Raw genomic sequence first — 16611 nt, 5'->3', positions numbered from 1 at the left:
TAACAAACAAACAGCCCTCCCAAATCTCAACAAATTCATTTAAAATGTGGGCACAAATTTAAGTTGTCATTTCACCAGAGAAGATTCGAGAGTCATCTCATAGATCACCACAGAGTGACAGAGACGTTTCATTTTCATATGTATCATAAAGGTTGTAGAAGACTGACAATAGTAGGTGGAAATGTAAAATAGTATGGCCGCTTGGGAAAACAATTTGGTTTCACTACGCAGCTCAGGCTAGCCTTGAACTCACGATCTTTTTAACCTCAGCATCCTAAGTATTGTTACCACAGGCATGCAATATCAAGGCCAGCTTGCAGCATGTTGAAAGGTTACTAATAACACAAACTTTCAAATAAAATAATCACTTAAAAAGTTAAAGTTATTATTCAATCTGATATTTCCACTTTTAGAAGTGAGTGAGAAATGAAAATAATTGCCCACCCCAGGAAGGCTTGCTGAGACTGAAACACCAACCAAGGACCATGCATGGACTCGACGTAGGCCCCCTACACATACACAGCAGCTTGGTCTTCATGTAGGTTTCCTAGAAAGGGGAGTGAGGGCTTTCTCTATAACGGCCTCTGTTGCTTGCTTTTTGATCAGTTCCCCCTGGTGGGGCTGCCTCACCAGTCCACAGCAGAAGATTGGTCAATCCTGATGAGACTTGATGTGCTGGTATGGGCTGGTTGTGGGGGGCTCCCCCTTTCTGAGGAGTAGGGGAGGGGGAAGGGTAGAAGAGGGAAGGAAGGACTAGGAGGGAGGAGGCTACGATTGGGATGTAAAGTGACAGAATGAATTGAATTGAATGAATGAGCGAATAGAAAATAACTGTCCACATAATCATTTATACAGAAATGTTCAAAGTCATGTTAGTCGCAATAGCTCGGACTCGGAAGCAAAGCAAACATCCATCAGACAGTGAATGGAAAACAGGATACAATGCACCTGCAGAACGGAACACTAATCAGCAATTAAAAAAAAGAACTGACTTCTGGGGCCTACCAAGGAACCAACCTCAGAAACAGGCTAATAAAGGAAGCTTGACACTGAAGATTATATAGTGCCTGGTTCCATGTATGTGAATTATCTACAGAGCCAGTGCCAGGCTAACTGGGAGAGGAAATTAACTGCAAACTTTTAAATGACAATTCTTGCCATAAAGAAACTATTTCAGTATTAGACCAGGCTGACGCTTGTGCAAAGGTGAAACTCCACTAGAAAGTTCTGTTATACTCTCACGTTTATGGATTTTATATGCCCACTGTGCCTCTCAACCCGTTGAAGATTACAGTTGTTTTGAGAAGAAAATACTTTTAATTAGATCCCCGTCACATCTGGCTTCTTACTCAACTTAAAGAGCATGCTCTCCTTTAAATACACTGGCGAAGGGATCACTCGATTCCTTTCGTTCATAGGACCAAACCGGACTTCTTTGTTCCCTGCATCTTATATTCCTCACCCTGTTAACCATTTTGCACATTATTTTGGCTTTTCCTCTCTGAAAGACTTCAGGGTTTCTTTCTCTTTATGTGTTTATTTTGTGTGTGTGTGTGTGTGTGTGTGTGTGTGTGTGTGTGTGTGTGTCTATGGAGGCCAAAAGAGAGCACTGGACGAGCCTCCCGATGTAGATACTGGGAAACAAACGCTGGTTCTCTGAAAGAACAGAAAGCATTCCTGCCGACTTGAAGGAGAGTTTTCAGCTGGAAATCTTTATTAAGTGATTATTATGTTATGTGAGGTACTATAACACAGTTATAATCTGGTCATTTCAGTCAATGGGATTTCCTTCCCTTATGAAATAAATCATGAATATTATATTAATCTAGTCCAAAGACAGAAAACATCTGTTGTCCTTTTCTGTGCCTTTGGCAGATATCCTAGTTAGGGTTACTGTTGCTGTGATGAAACACCACGACCAAAGCAGCTTGAGGAGGAAAGGGTCTATAATATGGCTTATGTTTCCACATTCATAGTCCATCACTGAAGGAAGCCAGGACAGGAACTCAAGCAACCTGGAGGCAGGGAGCTGATGCAGAGGCCATGGAGGGTACAGGGTGCTGCTCCCTGGCTCACTTCTTCTTTTGTTTTGTTTTCTTTGAGACAAGGTTCCTCTGCGTAGCCCTGGCTGTCCTGGAACTTGCTCTGCACCCCAGGCTGGCCTCGAACTCACAGAGATCTGCCTGCTCCTGCCCCAAAGTGCTGGGATTAAAGGTGTGCACCATCGCTTTCTCAGCCCGCTTTCTTATAGACCCCAAGGCCACCAGCCCAGGGGTGGCTGCACTGACAATTCGGCACGGCCCCTCCCCAGAAATTACTAAGTCAGAAGATACCTTAAAGGCTGGCCTACAGCTTGACCTTATGAAGGCCTCTTCTCAACTGAGATTCCCTCTCTGATTAACTAGCTTGTGTCAAGTTGATATAAAACTGGCTAGCACAGCAGACACCGCTAATCGATCACAGCATTTGTTTTTTCAGGGGACTCAGAAACCTTCTGAAGGCACCTAGCTGGGAGCCCTCTACGATTAAAATTAAATCGAATTGTGTTATCCTTACCTTCCATTTATGATGCCTAAAATACTTGAAGTTGTACATGGTGCTTTAATCTCAGCACTTGGAAGACAGAGGCAGGTGGATCTCCGTAAGTTCAAGGCCAGCCTGCTCTGCCAATGTGTCCCAGGCCAACCAGAGCTACACAGTGAGACCCAATTTTTTTACACTCCTTTTTTCATGTGCTACTCAAAAAGTCAGGTACTATACTCATTAATTCATGTTTAATTGTTTTTTTCAAAAGATGTTTTTCCTTATGACTTTTATGTATTAAATTTAGTTAGCTTATGGTGTGGGTAGGCAAAAGGATCCTGCTAATTTTCCAAGGCTGGTCTTGAACTAGCTACGCAGCCCAGCATGGACTTAAATTTACTATGCTCAGCTTCTCGGTGTTAGCATTACCACGCCCACCTTGTGTATTTAATTTTAAATAGTTCTGATGATTAAAATGTTATGATTTGTTTTCAATCGACATTTCCCCGAATTCATAGTTTCGTAACCATAGGATTCCTGGGGAGAAAGAATTACGGTAGAGACCAATTATACTATAATGGATGTGTAGGGCTTCATACACATTCCTGTTAGGTATGTCAACATACCCACAAGGCCATGCGGCCCCCACTGTACTGCCTATCAAACTCACTGTTTTCTCTTAAGTTTGCTCCTCTAATTCCGACATTTGCCTTGTTGAGGCTCCGTCACAGGCAGGCAGCCTCTAACAAAGACAGCGCAGAGCTGTAAACCCAACTGTAAACCATCCCCAACTCAGGCAGCAGACCCCCACTGTCCAGCCAAATGAGAACCTAAGCCCCACCATTCTACACACATCGTCCTGTTTTGTTTTTGTTTTTTTCCTACAAGTTATGAGTTATGAGTCCTGGAATCTGGCTAAGATCTGTATGAATCTTCTTGCCTTGCAATTCCAACAAGGCAAGAATCATCTCCCATTTTTTAAAGGTCAGGACAAGATCTGTGTCTACTCTCCTTGTAAGCAGAGAGTTGTTTAATTTATTGTTCCATGCTTCCTGGCATATGATACACCATATATATACATATATGTACAATATATAACATATATTATATATACAATATGTTTGTTTTGTATATATATGAATGTATACACACACACTTGTTTGTTGACTGAATAACTGAGTAGCTTCCACAGAGACTTCCAGGTCATGACGTCATACTGCTCTTTCTGGCTATTCTGATTATAACTGTCCACTGTTGACTTCTGCCTGTCCATCAGCATTAGCTTAGTTGCATCTCCCTTCATGTCTTTTTACTTCCCTTCACTGAGTTAGGCGTTCCTTCCACACTGTACTGCTGATAAAAGCTGCATGAAGGAAGTGTCCATATTCGTTTTTGGATTCACCTTAGTATTTCCAAGCTCAGTGACCAGTCTTGGGGAATGCTTAAGCAATTATTTGTGGAATGGATGAAGAAATGAAGAAAACTGGAAATGTAGTTTGTCTTTGCCAAAAGACAAAAATGCATCCAGTGTAGCCAAGTGGTTTGGATCATGTATTCAACTGTCTTGATTCTTTTTATTAGCTTCGTTGAGATGTAATTTGCATAGCATAAAATTTACTCATTAGGATCTTACTAATGGATTCTTGCCTCTCCCTTGGTAAGTAAAGATCATTTTTTTTTTCCTGATATTGAAAATGGGAAGAAAACTGAAGTAGCCTGTCGCTGAACCTTAAATAGAAAATGGGCCCTTTCAGCTTTATTTACCAGGGCTTGTCTTCCTGCCTCACTTCCACCTGTGACACCAAGAAAATGAATGTCTCTAAGCCCCAGATCCTGATTTATAAAAATTCATTAATGCGATATATTCACTGGACCCTCTCAGGATGAAATAAATGGCCTGGGTAAAGGATCCAAGCAGGAACACAGCACTGTAAAAACAAACAAACAAACAAAAAAATAACAAACAAAAAAAACATGTTGGTTCCCTCCACCCTCCATCCTATCGTTGCCAGCTCCAGGCTCTCAGTTTGTCTGTTCTTTCACCATTTGCTCTGAGCATTTTTTTTTTTTTTAATACCCAACCTGACTGCTTCCTTAGCCACCTCACTCTGTGGTTTAGCTTCCCTGACAATTGGTACAGATCTGGCTCATCTTTCAGCATAAGCGTTTTCTTTCCGTCTCTTGGATGTGCCTGTTAGAAAGGACACATCCCGTCCGACATCATTAGAGAACCGTGGTTTCCTCCGCTGCTGTTCCCTTTCTTCTTTGCTGAAAGTGCTGCGGAGCAGATTCTTATTTCCCCAAGCCTCTGCTCTTTGAAAACGGCTTTCCCATTTAAAAAAAAAATGCTGTTTTCTTTAAGCCTCTGGTCTCCAAATCACCTATCCTTTCTTTGATCTGCTTTTAGAGTCCCCGACTGTATTCTGTGTGTCTTGTATTACAGTCACTGTTTGTATTGCTTCCCCAAGACCCACCGGCTCTTCCCCGGGAGTCACATTACATCAGCTTCACTAATGCATTACCGGTTACACAGCAGATGTTTTATTCTAGGCGGCCCATTAAAAAACGAGCCTGGATCCAGGTTCGATTTAACATGGAGGACTGATTGTCTAAGGTTTAAGTACAAACTGTTCCAAGGTGGGGGTGGGGAGCGACAAATATTTATGTTCACATTAAAATACGTATGTACCTGTTGATTTTGTGCTTTTTCCCAACATTTCAGAGACCCTCGAGCTTTGGAGTGACTGAGACGGTAGAGGATGGGTTTCCAGAAATTTCGCCCCAAATCAAAAAAAGCTCCATCAAAAAAGGCTGCTCCATGCGCTCAAGGAACACCCACCAACAAAACCCAGCTCCACAACCACCGGATTATCTCACCGGCGAGTGAGACTGCAAGGTTTGGGGGCCCGGCTGTACCACTGCGTGCAGCGCACGGGGGGGTTCGAGTCCTCTCGGGCCATCTTCCTCCGCTTGGTTCTGTCCCTGCCTCCCCTGCTCAGGCTTCCCCAGTGCGTCGGGCCGGAGCTTTATAGCCGCAGCCTGGGCGGCTCCACCCGCTGTTTTTCGGCTCTTCTAGGTTGTGTCTGCTACAGCCGCCCGCGAAGATGCAGCTGAAACCGATGGAGATTAACCCCGAGGTGAATGTAGTTGCTGGGCCGCCCTGGGAGCAGAGGGCCGGGCCTCAGCTCCGGCAAGGTAGCTGAGTGGGATCGCTTGATCATTTTCCTCTCTCCTTTTGCCTTTCAGATGCTGAACAAAGTGAGTGGCGTGGCGCGCAGCCTCCGTCCCCTTTCCCCCGAGAGCATCGTCTGAGATGCCTAGCCGGCCGCGCCCTGCGCAGTGGAGGTGGCCGGGCCGGGGCGCCCTCCTGGGTGTCGTCTCTGGCCTGAAGTTAATTGGGGGGGCTTAGAGGTGACTGAGAGATCGATCGCGGGGAGGTGGCGGAGGATGCTCCCGGACGGGGACAAGCACCGGGAACAGCCTTCGAGGGCGTGGCGACCGCCTAGCGGACTCTAGTCCGAGGGCTTCGCGTGAGCCACGTGTGGGCCGAGCTTTGTGCTGTGTCACTGCGCGGCATGGAGGGTGGGAGGGTGGGGCGGCGCGGAGGCTCCTCCCAGACTCGGGTGGGGGTCCGTGTGTTTGTTGGCGGGTGGGGGAGGATGCGCGTGCTGACCCCGCCCCTTAGCAGGTGCCCATCATTTGTCTGTCTCTTTCGGTCTGGCTGCCCTGCCTCCTCCTTGCAGGTGTTGGCCAGGCTCGGTGTCGCCGGCCAGTGGCGCTTCGTGGACGTGCTGGGGCTGGAGGAGGAGACTCTGGGCTCAGTGCCATCCCCTGCCTGCTCGCTGCTGCTGCTGTTTCCTCTCACAGCCCAGGTAGGGTGAGGTCTGTGATGGGCGGGTCTGAGAAGATGCACACTGCTTTGGGGTGTGCTACTACCACACGCTGTCCCTTCTTCCTGTAGGGTAGGGGGATGAGGATCCCACCTCCTAGGATGGGAGGTGTCTGCATTCATGGTAGCTATTCATTGGTGCGCCTGTTGTGATGGCCATTATTGCCTCTTTGCCTTCAAATTGGAAGAGAAGGAGACCGTTAATTCTAAGTCTTATTTTTCCAGTTATCCCAAGAAAGAACACCTACTCAGTTGCTTGTTCATTTATTTGTTTATTTACTCATCTATTTATTATTTCTGAGGTTTGCTTCCACTTGAGGATGGCCGTTTCCTTTTAAGGGCTGTAACAGGTCAGGTCCCTGTTTGGTTCTCATATTTTCCCCTAGCTGTAAATTGAAGAGGACCTGGCTTGCCTGTTAATTTACCACCTCTTCACCTGCCTTTCTGGTGGATTCAGGATTCTCCACCCTACCCCCCAAAGCAGGCACACTGTTGAACCTGCCCTTTAAAGCTGAATCACTGGTGCAGAGTATCTTTTGAGCAGCCGACTCTACTTCTCTGACCTTGTGGCTGGATGCAGTAGGTCTTCTTTAGCACAGTTATGGAAACACCTTGCATTTTCTGAAGCAGTCTCCCCTCTTCCACTGTGCAGAGGTGACTGTGACTCAAAGGCTGGGCATCAGACATTAAAAAAACAAAACAGTGGCCTCTGTGTTGGCTTGCAGTGCATAGAGTCCCAGTAAATACGGCACCATCTTGTCTCCTGTTGCTGTCAGTTGCCTGCTGATTTAGGAGGGGATGAATTTGGCAAAACTTGGAACCATTGCCATTTCTGGCACTATTCTAAATGGGATGAGGTTAATTAAATACCATCCTGAGGGCAGGTGCTCTAGAAGCATTCTTGACCAAAGCCAAGCTGTATGGAAAGTTCCAGACCTTTCTCCCAGCAGATGGTCTAGTTTGAGTTCAAGCATATGGAGTGGAAGATCTCAGCGACTTGTCTTGAAATTGAAGCTGCTCTTGCTGCCACTCCATGTTGTATTGGCTTCCTTGGCTGAACCAGAGCCGCCTGCCTCTTCCGCTTGAGCATTTCCAGGGCCTGCTCTTCGGAGGAACCATGATGACTTGGAGGTTTTGAGCAGAGCCCAGGCAAGGCCTCTGGGAGGCAGTGGTGCAGCCTGTCGGCCTTGAGCTGCTCGCTGGCCTCATTTGGCAGCAGATCTTTTTAGAAAACGTTTCGGTTTGGTTTGGGACCACTGCTTTGCCCTTGAGCTGCAGTCCAGTCTGCCTCCCCGAGTACCCGTTCTGCATATGTAATGGGTAAAACACTGAAGAATTTTGAATGGGAAATGAAGCTTAAAGTTTGACATCCACCCACAAGCTAGTTTAGCAGACAGTCTAATCCTGACTAAGCTTAAGTTGGGAAAAGCTAAACGAACAGCTTAATTCACTTTGTGGTGGTGAGGTATTGTCTCCATTGGAGAACTCCAGCAATCCTAAAGGGCAGTGCTAGTCTGTTTTAAAATGGCAGCTGATTAGCCTTAAGAGGGGTAAAAACTCTTCACAGTAAAGAGGAGGTAGGAACATCCTAAAGTGGAGTTTCAATTCATCTAGTGGGACAGGAAAATCTTACTCCTCTTTCAGAGCCACAGAGAAATCACATACTTCATTTCCACGTACAGTAGACACAAGGCTACTAGAATCCGACCCGTGCTGGCTGACGGGCTGTGTGCATTCTGCTGGACATAGGAATAGGTGTGTCTATGGCTGTAGCACCTGCTTTTGATTCCCAAAACTCCTCAGGTCTTCCAAAAGCAGCGGCGAGGGGAAAGAGCGAGAAGCTTGCAAAGCTTTGAGAAAATCTCCCGTTCATATCAGTAAACTCACCCCCTGACAGTTGCTCTTCTGTCCTCCGGTTAGACCGTCTCTCGTATTGCTGACGAGGATAAACTAGTGCCCTGTCTTCCTTTTACAAGGTGAAAAGTTTTTGTTTTTGTTTTTGTTTTTTTTTTAAATTAAGCCATAGTCCAGTCCTCCCACCAATTGTCTTTAACTTTCTAAAACGAATGAGAAAGGAAGCTCTTGCACCTGCTTGCCTCTTCTAACAGTTAAACCTTGCTTAAAGACTTGCATACAAATGGAGCAGTTACAGAGTAGCGACCCAGACGCTGGTGTTAGCCCTGGGTGGTGTTCAAAGCTTGATTAGGAGGAGGCCTGTATGAAATACAGTCATTGTTCTGTCCAAGGGAGAAAACCTTGAGCGGAACTGTTTCGAGATTTCATGACACCCCATCTCCAGCTAAAGGTTGCCGCGTTGTCTAGACAGTCTTGGGCAGCATCCAAGGGCAGTTGCCTGCACTGCAGCAGCAGGGAGGAGCCTGGTGGCCTGCTGGGGTGTGGGAGGGAGACTTGAACAGCATCTAGAACCATGGCCTCTGCTAATGGTCACGCATCCTACAATGGGTCTCTTCAGAACTGGCTGGGCTGCCATCTGCTTACTTTGCATTTTCATTTTGAGGTGGAAAAATAAAACATTTCCTCCCCGTTCACAGCATGAAAACTTCAGGAAAAAGCAAATCGAGGAGCTGAAGGGACAAGAAGTTAGTCCCAAAGTTTATTTCATGAAACAGACCATCGGGAACTCCTGTGGCACCATTGGGCTGATCCATGCAGTGGCCAACAATCAAGACAAGCTGGAGTTTGGTACTTGCGGCTTAATAACTTGGTCATCTGCTATTTTTTGAAATTAAAAAAAAAAAGTTTATTGGTATGGGTGCATGGCACAGCGTGCCTGTGGGGGTTAGAGTACAGCTTTGTGCACAGAGTCCTTCTTTACTTTGAGATAGGTTTGGGGGGGACTTCTCACCATCTATTTAAGCTTTCAATTTGGGGTTCAAAGAGTTAAGCCAGCAAATAAGGATCAGTAGGTCCTGTCTGCAGTGGTTCTGTGTCTCATGCGTAGCAGCAGCAGCAGACTGAAACCCCAGAGGGCTTCTGCCCACCTCCAGTGAAAGCCGGACAGGTTGTGGGAGGAAGAGGTGTGGGCCCTTAAGCTTGTAGAGGCATGGGAATTGGCAAGAAGATGTTTCAATCACAAAGCAGTTATGCGTGATTCAGGCCAAGGATGCCAGAGAGTAAGACTTTAGGCTTTGAGAGCTGTGTGGTCTCTGACTGTAGCTGAAAACTGGCCGTAGCTATGCTGGAAGCAGGTGGGTGTGGCTGTGTTCGATGAAAACTATTTGTAAAAAAGAAGTAATAGTAGTTGGCCATCTCCTGAATTTGAATGGCTGCAGGTGGCTATAGATTGAATATCCTCATCACTGTTGCTCCTGCAGGTCAAATTTCGTCCCAGCGACTCAGGTCACTGAGGCAGGAGGATCACTTGAGTCTATTCAAGGTCACTAAGAGACCTTGTGTCCAAAACACATCTAGCTCAGTTGTAGAGTATTTGTCGAACAGTACAGGGTTCTAGGGTTGATTACACACACTCAACACATGTATATAAAAAATTATTTTCACTATGATTCTTGTGCTTACAAAAGTACCTTTATGTACTTTTTAAATTAAAATGCTTGTTTGTCTGTAAGTACCTAGGTCTAGAAGCTCTTTTTCGTATATGGATATGATGAAGCCGTATCAGGAAGCTCTATCTTGGTCTGTCTTTATTTCTTCTAAGAAGCCTTATGGTCCTGGGATTGGGGTGATGGAAGGTTAGAACCATGGTAGAACTGAGGTCCAAAAGTTAATTTGACTCAGTCCTTCTCATGGAGTTAAGAGGATCCCCACCAAGTCCAGGTTTTGGGTTTCTGTCTTCACAGTAATGGGAATCGAGTCCAGGGCTAGGCAAGTACTGTGCTTTGGAGCCTTCAGCCTCTCCAGATTTTGAAACGATCCTGAGTTTGTTGACTCTAGAGCTGAAAGTTCACACTGGTCATTTGCAGTCAGTTACTCTTGTTATAGCTGGCTTTCTGGCCTTCTGTTCTTACTGCCACTGAGCAGTGGCAGTGCCTATCCCGAAGGCAGCCGGCATCGGGCTCTAAGCCAGAGGGCAAGGGTCTTCCCATGAGACCTTTGTGCTAATGGCATTCTGTATTCCATTGGCCACTCTGAAATAAAAACCTGGATTTAGGAACTGTTACTAGATTAGAATGTTACTATGGTACCAGGTCGTGGTCACTCACGCCTATAATCCCAGCACTCAGGGAGGCAGAAGCAGGCAGTTCTCTGTGAGTTTGAGGCCAGCCTTCTCTACTGAGTAAGTTCCAGGACAGCCAGGACTACACAGAGAAACTCTGTTTTGAAAAAACCAAAATAAAAAAAAAAAAAAAAAAGAAAAATGAATGAATGAGTGAATGGATGTTTCATTGAGTTAGGAAGTTGTACAGAGTCAGCCACAGACATGGCAGGCTCTGCTTTTAAGGGACTATATATGATCCCCCCCAAAATACATGATTTGAGTATGTGAGATTTGAGAAATGAGTGGGACAAGGATTGGGATGTCCGGGACCAGCTAAGAAGGAACGTGTGCATTGAAGAGTGGACCAGCCTGTCTGGCCTAATTATAGCAGCAAGGCATGGTTGGGAAGCTAGGCTGTGAAAAGGCACATCGAAATCCACATCCCTAGAGTGGACTAGGTTAAAGTATTCATGGGAGCAGCTGTGCAGAGGCCTAAGTGGGCAGTAAGTGTGCGCCCACTTACCTTGTTCAGTCTATGCTGATGTGTACATTTTCTTTCTGAAAGAGGATGGTTCAATCCTGAAACAGTTTCTGTCTGAAACGGAGAAGATGTCCCCTGAAGACAGAGCGAAGTGCTTTGAGAAGAACGAGGTAAAAAGTGCTTTTGTAGCAATACCTTTAAATGGCTTTGGAGGGCTGCTTACTAATGGCTTTCTCTCTCCTTCTGCAGGCCATTCAGGCAGCCCATGACTCCGTGGCCCAGGAGGGCCAGTGTCGGGTAAATACAAATGCAATAAGACCTGAGTCAGGCTGTGCCCAGGCGCCCTCCTGTGACATATTTACAGGAATCTGTTACTGCAAAACAGTGAGCAGCAAGTGTAGCCCACCAAGGCCAACTGACTCCAGAAAACCTTTCTGTTATGACATTTACACTTGATCTGTTTCCCTCAATAGTTACAGAAATCTACTTGACAATTAGACTAACTCTGGTGGATCCTGTGTTTAGCTTGTAAGAGCCCGTGGGTTTAACTCCAGCATCAAAAAATAAGCAAGCCATAGTGTGAACAGACCTTCAAAGGCAGCAATTATCAGCCTGTTGGTTGCAACTTCTTTGGGGTTCAGATGACACTTTGGGGTCCCATATCAGGTATTCTGCATATCAGATCCGTCACATTATGATTCATAACCGTAGCAAAATTACAGTTCTGGAGTAGCAACGAAATGATTTTATGGTCAGGGGTACCACAGTATAAACAACTGTATTAAAGGGTCAGAGCTAGGAAAGTTGAGAACCATTTAGACTTTAAAGTCTAGTGTCAAATGCAAATTTTAGCTTAGAAGCCAGGGCATACCTTACTACAGAGGTCTCTTCTGCCTTCTGGACCCCTCCCTAAGCCCCATCTCCTCCCATTAATAAGCATACTGGACATAGGCCTGCAGAGCTGGCCCAAGCATTCCAGGATTTCTGCCTTGGTGGGTTTAAGTGCAAGCTGTTTGAAGTATATTCCACTTGGCTAATAAGAAAATTTATTTTTAGTAAGCTATCTGCTACCTCATTGATTTTTTTTTTCTCCCTGTGGCTCTCTTCAGGTAGATGACAAAGTGAATTTCCACTTTATTCTGTTCAACAATGTGGACGGCCACCTCTATGAACTTGGTGTGTATCTTTGGAATCCAGTATGGTTTCATGTATTCATTGAGACTTTATCTCTTTTTACAGCATTGGTATGTGGCTTTCTGGCAGAAGGTGTGCAGCGATTTATAAAGCCAGAACTGTGTATTCCAATGGCCATATTTAGCCTTCTGTTGCACCCAGTTGGCCCTCCTCAGGCCATGAGGAATTGCCCAATGAATGGCTTCAGTGACAAGCCAGTGACAGACTGGCATCCGTTGTAAGGATTCCTGGCATTCCCCACCCTATTCCCTTAGAGTGTCCCCTAATAACCATTTAACACAAGGATCAGTGCCTGAAGATGACCTTGCTTCTGGAAAACAAATTTGTTAAAGATGTGTTTGTCTGAGACAGCGTTTGTCTGCATAGCCTGGGTGTCCTGAAACCATGTAGGCTGGACTGGCCTCGAACTCAAAGAGATCAGCCTGCCTCCAACCTCCCAAATCCTGGAATTCAAGGCGTGATACCGTGCCCAGGTTGTAAAGTGAATTTGGACCTGTTGAGCATCCTTTATATTTATGGCAATAAAAAGGAATATCCATTTTATTTTAATGGAGAAAGGCTTGCAGCTATATTGTCTAAGACTTAAAGACTCCCAAGGGTAAAGGAGATAAGGCACTCAGCCATGGATAAACAGCAGTTGGAAACTGTTCCCTGGAGACTGCCTAATTTTTACACAGTTGTTTCCTCCAAAACATGGGGGGGTACAGTTCCTCCTGTTAGGGTAGCTGGGTCAGGTCTGTGTGATCTTATCAACCATAGACTAGAACTGTTGGTAACTCTCCCAGAGCACTTGAACCTCATTGCATCCTGTTGCTTTGAAATCCAGTTTCCATTGTTGGAATGGTAACAGCATTTGGAGGAATCCAAAATCCTTTCTGGGTTGGGCAGCTACTGTATTCTGAAACCTGACATTCCTGGCTTCTTTGTTCTAGATGGGCGAATGCCCTTTCCAGTGAACCATGGCACCAGCTCAGAGGACTCTCTGCTGCAGGTAATCCCTGGAATGCGCCTCTCAATGCTGCAGACACGCTTCTTTGAGCTACTTTTGTGTACCATGCCGACATTCAGGAACACTGGCATCAGTTGTGTTGGTTAATAGCATTCTTTAGGGCTTAAAGATCACTTTAGTCATTCTGTCTGCCTCGTTTGATAGCAGGTGGTTTTAAAACAGGGTTCTTCAGAGAAGCCCTGACTAATCTGTTTTGTGTGCCAACCTTTGGTTAGAGTTGGCTTGAAAGCCATTGCTTGGCTTTAGTGTGGGATTAAGGCAGCCATGTTTCCTTGTCAGGTTGCAGCGTAACTAAAGAGTGAAATCTCAGTTCTCTACACCTTCCCTAAGCCTTTGAGGCTTACGGGTATGGGCCAGCCTTGTTGGATATATATTACAACTTTTGGCTAGGCAAATTATATGTATTTTTTCCTTCCCCATGATCTACTGGTATTGGAGAGCAGGGGATTTGGGATCACTTGTCCAGAGACAGAGAGACAGCTTAACTCTTCTGCTTAAGCAGGGGACCCAAGTTCGGTTCCCAGTACCCACATCTAGGCAGCTCACAGCTACCTTTAATTCCAGCTTTAGGGCAGCTACAAGCATGCACACACCTACACCTGTACAATATTCATAACTCAGGTAAGGGGCTGGAGAGATGGCTTATCAGTTAAGCATGTGGCAGCGCTGGCAGAGGCTCTGGCTTTGATTTGTAGTACCCTGTGTTGTCTCATAATCATGCAGAATCATAATCATGTTCTTTTATTTTTTATTATTTATTTATAAAGATCTATTACATATACATGCCAGAAGAGGGCACCAGATGGTTGTGAGCCACCATGTGGTTGCTGGGAATTGAACTCATGACCTCTGGCAGAGCAGTCAGTGCTCTTAACTTCTGCACCACCTCTCCAGCTCCCCCTGACGCTCTTTTCTCGCTGCGACAGACACTGGGGATACATACATATCTAGGCAAAACACCTAGATACATAGAACGTTTCTAAAGAAAGAATTAAATTCATCCTGCTAGAGGTGACTACTGAAGACTCAGCTCTGAACTGTTACAGGCCCTTTTAAACTAAAAGCGAGGCTTTAGTGGAATCAGCATGCTGTTACAAAGGAAATTTTGTGTGAGGTCTAACTTGACTTACAGTAGCAACAACAGCTAATCTCTCCCAGCGCCGGGTGTGCACACAGTGGGAAGTACTAGGGCTTCCTGTGGGGCGGGGCTCTGCGGCAGCTGTCCAGTGCTGCTTCTGCAGCTCTAAGCACTGCTAGATAGATGGTCCCTGAATGAACAGGGCTCCCTATGTCCGGCAGCAAAGTGCCAAGAGTCTGCAGGCTGCAGTTCACTGACTCCTGGGCTGGGTGATTTCTTGAGTGAGCTCTGCTTTCTCTTGAGTCCCTTAGTGATGCAGGAAGTGAGGCTCCTAGGATAGGGACCCAGGACAGAGAGATCATCGTCCAAGGTTTCTGTGAAGTCAGTGGTGGAACCGTGGTTCTTGGCCACTGTCCATTGAGACCCATCTTTATAAAGGACCTGGCTTTGGAACATCAAAGATCTGCTTGCCTCAAAACATTGGTGAACCAAGTTATACCAAACCAGGCATGTGGCATAAGAACATGGAGTAAATGAGGGACTCCAGGTTAACATTGAGCCTGTGGTTTAGAGTCCCTCCCTTACCTCCATCCTTTAAAGCCAGTGAGGATAAACTGTTCAACTAGGCCTTCGAAATATTTTCTCTTTGAAACCCTTGTCTCCAGCAGGTTCCCTTTGGATACTAATACCATCCCTTCTTTTCAGGACGCTGCCAAGGTCTGCAGGGAATTCACTGAGCGCGAGCAGGGAGAGGTCCGCTTCTCTGCCGTGGCTCTCTGCAAAGCAGCCTGAGTCTTGGGGGTAGAAAACCAGCCGCTCCCCTTCCCTGGGCAGGCCCTCGCAGCCCCGCCCTTGGTCTGCAGCTTTAGCACTTAGAACCACAGCTGTCTTCTTGCGTTCTACAGCCCCATGCCCTCCACCCCACCCAGGCCACCAGGGAGCTCTGTCATAGCCACACCAGTGTGAACTTCAGAGGCAAAGCATTTCCCCTCCTGTATCTCGTACCTTACTATCTGTCTGTAAGTTAAGGCCTTGGATGTGGTTTGTCTGTCCTTAAGAGGAATAATAAAACTTTTCTGCTGGTGACAGTATCAGCTGGCTTTTTTTTTCTCTTCCATCACTCCTCCTCCCCCTGCCCAGTCTCTCAGATTTTGACAAGTGATAGACAAGATCACTCTCCTGTCTCCACTCCACCCCACCTCAGGAGAGCCGAGGTTACGGATTCACACCGTTGCATCTGGGTTTATGTGGGTTCTGGGGATCAAACTCCGCTGATTGCACTTGGTCAGCTTCACCCACTTAGTCGTCTCCCCAGTCCTGATTTGGGTTTGTCTGATGTGTTCCTCATGAATGACTTGACTTACGAGCTTTGGGATTCAAGAGCTCAGTGGTTAAGTGCTGTTCTCAGATGTTATGTAAAAAGAGTCTACCTTCACCTTGACTCATAGTTTTCCCTATTGGACTCTGTCACTTAGCTGAGGAACATCTCCAGGCACAGCCCACAGCTGGCACGGTGACCTTGAGGTAGACAGCTTGGAATTCTGATGCCAGGAAGCTTTGTCTCCCGTCAGTCATCTGCATCAACAGGAACCTATTGGGAGCTATCTCAGGTACTAACTGTATTTGACATATTCCAGTCAGCATCAACATTTTTTTTGCATTTTGGTAATTCGTTCCTAGGAGTTCTTTGTTTTAAAATACATATTTCATTGTAAATGATGAAGAATCCCTATGTACTTGGTAAAATGTCCCTGAAGGATAAACAACCCTGTGAAGACAAATAACCCCTGTAAGACTAATTCTAGCCACCCAGAAGGCTGAAGCAGGCCAATGAAGTTCAAGGCCAGCTCAAAGCAACTTGGTGAGACTGTTGGAAAATGAGGGCTGAGGCTGTAGGTGTAGTACAGAAATTCCATAGGGGGTCGGAGCTCGCGCTACCCCTCTCGATTCTCAGAAGAATCCCGTCTTCTGGGCACAGGAGTCCTGACAACCTGGGTCACAGCTGTCTTTGTGGTTTTGGTGTATGTATATCACAGTGTGGATGTGGAGGTCAGGGGTCAACCCCAGGTGTTCATCCTTGCTTTTGGACTTTGAGACAGAGTCTCTCGTTGATTGCTGCTTCGGTGAGGGTAGCTGTCCCACAAGTGCCTAGGAATTGCCTGTCTTTGCCTCCCATTTTGCTGTAAGCATGCTGGGATTACAGGCACGTGCCTCTGCATCTGGCTGTGTGTGGTGTGCTGGCTAGTTTCCTGTCAGTTTG

The 16611-nt window shown here is 46.1% G+C and overlaps 1 protein-coding gene across 1 annotated transcript; it reads left to right on the top strand.

Annotated features, from left to right (window-relative positions):
* Positions 1–5571: 5571 nt before the first annotated feature.
* On the top strand, positions 5572–15442 carry Uchl1 (ubiquitin C-terminal hydrolase L1). The gene is made up of 9 exons (XM_055629157.1): positions 5572–5660; positions 5770–5781; positions 6267–6395; positions 8965–9115; positions 11155–11240; positions 11320–11367; positions 12180–12246; positions 13197–13255; positions 15057–15442. Exons 1-9 carry the CDS (start codon positions 5628–5630, stop codon positions 15141–15143), a joined length of 672 nt encoding a protein of 223 aa, XP_055485132.1. The 5' UTR covers positions 5572–5627; the 3' UTR covers positions 15144–15442.
* The last annotated feature ends 1169 nt before the right edge of the window (positions 15443–16611 follow it).

Source organism: Psammomys obesus, unplaced genomic scaffold (assembly GCF_907164565.1).
Source record: "Psammomys obesus unplaced genomic scaffold, mPsaObe1.curated_primary_1811, whole genome shotgun sequence".
Classification (NCBI taxonomy): Eukaryota; Metazoa; Chordata; class Mammalia; order Rodentia; family Muridae; genus Psammomys; species Psammomys obesus.
The sequence above is the reverse complement of the archived record's forward strand: the minus strand, read 5'-3'. Positions and strand labels throughout refer to the sequence as shown.